General features: G+C 32.1%; 1 protein-coding gene across 1 annotated transcript; it reads right to left on the bottom strand.

Moving 5' to 3' along the window:
* Nucleotides 1-269: 269 nt before the first annotated feature.
* On the bottom strand, nt 270-3,780 carry LOC110671757 (terpene synthase 10-like). Its single transcript, XM_058150389.1, has 7 exons — nt 3,484-3,780; nt 3,117-3,384; nt 2,366-2,741; nt 2,030-2,248; nt 1,702-1,840; nt 819-1,067; nt 270-720 (listed from the first exon to the last, which is right to left on the bottom strand). The coding sequence occupies exons 1-7, from the start codon at nt 3,706-3,708 to the stop codon at nt 412-414; spliced, it is 1,785 nt and encodes a 594-aa protein (XP_058006372.1). The 5' UTR covers nt 3,709-3,780; the 3' UTR covers nt 270-411.
* Between the last annotated feature and the right edge of the window lie 420 nt (nt 3,781-4,200).

Here is a 4,200-nt window from a genome sequence, read left to right as displayed (position 1 = left end):
AGTTTTTTCACTTTGCATTAGTAACCATAGATTGGATGTTAAGGAATAGTCTATTGACTTAGTTTTAGTCTTGATGCTAATGCTAAGTTTCTACTTATAGTTTATAAAATTAATAAAATTCTGATTTATCAAAAGAAAATGTGATGGTCAAAACCATAAATTTGGAGTAGAAAATTTTTTTCTATTAATACTCAAACTCATAATTTTTGCTTAAACAAAACATGTAACAAGAGAAGTTTGATAAGAAACTATGCCAATTGGTATTGAAACTTAAACAGAAAAAGATAAGAACGTTTTTGAAAATAGAGTTCATGATCAATTTACAATAATCCCCAATGATTTCCATCCTCAAAACCAACATAACAAACTTAATTAGAATCTCCACCTATCATATATTTAGTTTTTAATCCATTAAATGGTTACAGATAGGCAGGGAATTGGTTGAACAAGCAATGATAGAACATGGTCCTTGGTCTCATGGTTCCCAATCCCATGCCCATCTCCATACTGGTACATGCATTGTGCCACTCTAGCTAGGTTAATTACTACGCCAATAAAAGTTTCCGAGAATGGAGAATCTGCAACCCTTTCTTTATTCATTTTGTTCCATGTTTCGCTAATTAGAAATCGAATGTGATCACGAGCTTTTGCTTCTGAAGCTCCCGTTTCATGCATGTAACATTGAATTGATTTCGGAACATCGCCTCTCTTTAATTCATCCTGATGAATAATCAACAAGATAAGATGATTATAGCACTAATCAAAAAAGAGTTGAATGAGACATTTCAAAAGAAAAAAAAAAGGGAAGGAGTGCATACTGATGATGTTCCAAGGTCATCTGCAAGTCTAACAATCATTGATGAACATCGAATTACATTGGAATACTCTTCCAAGCATTTCAAGGCATCATTTGTGATTGGAGATTTTACAAGAAAATAAGCATGGACCAGCATCACAGGAGCTGCAGAAGAGATCCATGCGTTGTCGAGATATTCTTGTAAACTTGTTGTATATCCACTATGGTACCACTTGGCCTCCAATAAGTATGATTTGCATATGTCTGCCAACTGAAATTTTTAAAATGGGATAAGAATGCAATTAGATGAACTGCTATTAATACAATTTCTTTTTTACTTTCAAAATTTTCAAGAGGTAGAAAATTGTCAGGATTTAAATATCTTGCAATGCAAAGTAAATATTTGATCACAAATAAAAGTTGTAAATTTTGACTTGATTCGCCAAGTAAATTAAAATATATCTAATTCAAAATAATCTGCAATCTGTTTTAATATGAACCTGAATGAACAATAAAAATTGAAGGTCAACTAAATAATTTGACTCAAAATAATCCATTTCAATTGACTCAATTAATTCAAATTTTTTATCTTAAAATTAAATGAATAACTTTTTGAAAAAAAAGAATTAATAGTTTATCCAAAACAACTCGTAACTCACAAATTAATCTAAATTTATCTTGAAATTCTTTTTATATAGTAATTTGAGGAATAAATTTTTAATGTCCAAATCTATCTAAAAACATAATATAAAAACGACTCACAATCTGAATTGTTCCTAATCAACCAATTCAACTCGTTTACCACCTCCAACCTTAGATGGTAATTTGTTGACAATTGCTACTTATAAATGATCAAGAAAGTGATCGGAGACAAATTGATGATATGGAAAATTCAGAATACTTACGGCTTTTTTCAAGTAGGGGATGATGTGAAATTCTTGTTCCTTTAGGACATCAAAAGCTATTTCATTTATTGTGTTATAGAGAGAAAGGAAACATAACTTCATATAATCTGGAAGCTGCTCTATTGCATTGACATCCCATCTGAAATCACAACATAACCAAACTTATTGATGAATATATTTTATATTTCCAATTAATGGACATAATTTATTGGCTTCATTTTTTTATAAATAATTTATTTTTTATAAGCAATTTATTGGCTTCATTGATGAATAATTGAATAAATAATCAAACTTAATTTATTTATAAAATTATATATATCCTACCAACCTTTGAACAGCATCAGTGAACAGCTCAAGCTCATCCAAAGTGCCATACACGTCATAGATATCATCGATTGTTGTTAATAGTGAATTGACTTTTGTGCTCATTCTCCTGCAATAGCTGAATTGTGGCTCGAATGTCTCCCCAATTGTCCATAAGAAGTTCTCCACTATCCTGTCTCTGGCAAAGCTCAACTTTTCCCCCAAACCAGTATTCCTCCACCACCTTTGTTTTACAACAAGACAAGCCAATATCATGAGCAGCCTCATACCAAAAAAAACAGAAGTACGATAATTAATGAAAACTTAGTACTCTACCACATCATCTTTGGACTATACATACCTTGACACATATTTTAGATCGTCTTGGTGTGTTGCTTGCACACTGTTGAAATCCAATTTAGCAAGTTCTAGCAGAAGAGGATTCATGCCTTGTTTTCTCTCATATACATCTATATACCATCTGCTCTCCAACCTTAGCATCCTCCAATGCAGTGGGAGCTCCAATGCATGACTTATTATCATGGATAGATTTTGGTCTTCGCTTTGCTCAACATACTTCTTTAGAGAAGTGGTTGTAAAATCTCTTGCAAATTGTAAGATACTTTCACCTTCCTCTGAAAGGAATGATGCCTCATACAAAGATAGCATTCCCTCCCAATCCTCAGATAGACACATTTTGAAGTTTCCCATCTCATCTCGAAAACTATTGAAGATCTCTGCAATTCACTTTCTCGAGTTAAACTATTATTACTGATTTTGATTAAGAATGTTGTGTTTGGGAAAGGGTGAAAAGTGTCACGGTTACTATTCTTTACAAAGTTGCTCTTAAAAAAGTATTTTAACAACAGCATGCATGAATATTATATCAACATTATCACACAGTATTTTCCAAAAAAAAAAAAAAAAACATATCACACAGTATTTCTGCTGGCATGGTAGTCTGGAGCATTTTCCTTGCTTTGCATTTCATTCAATAAAGTTTGTTTTGCTTATTTAAAAAAAAAACAATTATTACACTTTACTAGATTTAGATTTATTATTGAATACAATTTATTAAAATAAAATTAGGAGACTAGTGAGAAGTTATTTACCTTGGGGTATTTTATATCCCTGTTGTCTCAGGAGTCTAAATTCAAGAGCTGTAGCATATAAATCCTCCCTCATCTGTGTATTTTCGTAGCTATCATGGGTGTAAATGCTCATCAAAATTCTCTTTATTTCATCTTCAAAGTGATAAGCTAATCCAAGTCTTTGCAAGGTATCAATTAGTTGGAACTGATCCAAAGGATTCACAGCTTGCTTAAGCATCACCCTCACCTCTTCCTTCAGCTTATTGATCCGTTTTGTGTACACATGTCCCTGCATAGCACAGTAATCATGAGCATGGAGAAGAAAAGAAGAAGAAGAAGAAGAAGCAGGAGAAGGAGGAGAATAAAATAACTATAGATATATATATACCCCATATTCACTCTTCAGCGACTGCACAAAATCATATTCCCAAATGGGAGGCTGGTAATTTGCAGATCGTCTTACAGTAGTTTTCTTGGCAAGTTTTGGACAAAGCATGCATCCAAGAGGGCTGGAAATTTTCCCCTTTTTTGATAATATGAATGGGTTGTGATTTCTTAGTGGCTGTTTAGGGAAAGAGCAACTAGAAAATGGGGCAAGCAATTGAAGGGCCATTGAGAACTTTTTGTTGTGCTCTTGATAATGTGCTTAATTTTCCAAAAGCTTCATGTCCTTATATATGTGCAAACTCGAAAGATCTAATGTGTTACCCTTATCACAATAAAATTTGATCATAACTAACACGTTGCTTAATTTTCTGTATATTATATTTTTTTATTATTTTGGTTTTGATTGACTAAATCATTTCTTACATTATTGAATTTATTAGTACATATTTTAATAGATTTGATCATTTAATTACCACTCTCCTGCAACTTCTGATGTGATTCATGGGTACTACCTCTTAATTAAATATAAAACTAATTGTCCCATCCTAGGAAAAACTGATTCTCGCAATAATATGATAAGAGGAAGTAAATTAGAATTCATCACTTTGCTCCAAAACCATTTTTAATTAGAATAATTGACCACTTGGCATATTATTATATATGTGGAGGAGGGGAAGTTGAACTGGTCTACTGAGTTAACCCATAATTTTAATCAACT

This window comes from Hevea brasiliensis, chromosome 7 (assembly GCF_030052815.1).
Source record: "Hevea brasiliensis isolate MT/VB/25A 57/8 chromosome 7, ASM3005281v1, whole genome shotgun sequence".
In the NCBI taxonomy this organism is placed as follows: Eukaryota; Viridiplantae; Streptophyta; class Magnoliopsida; order Malpighiales; family Euphorbiaceae; genus Hevea; species Hevea brasiliensis.
The sequence above is the reverse complement of the archived record's forward strand: the minus strand, read 5'-3'. Positions and strand labels throughout refer to the sequence as shown.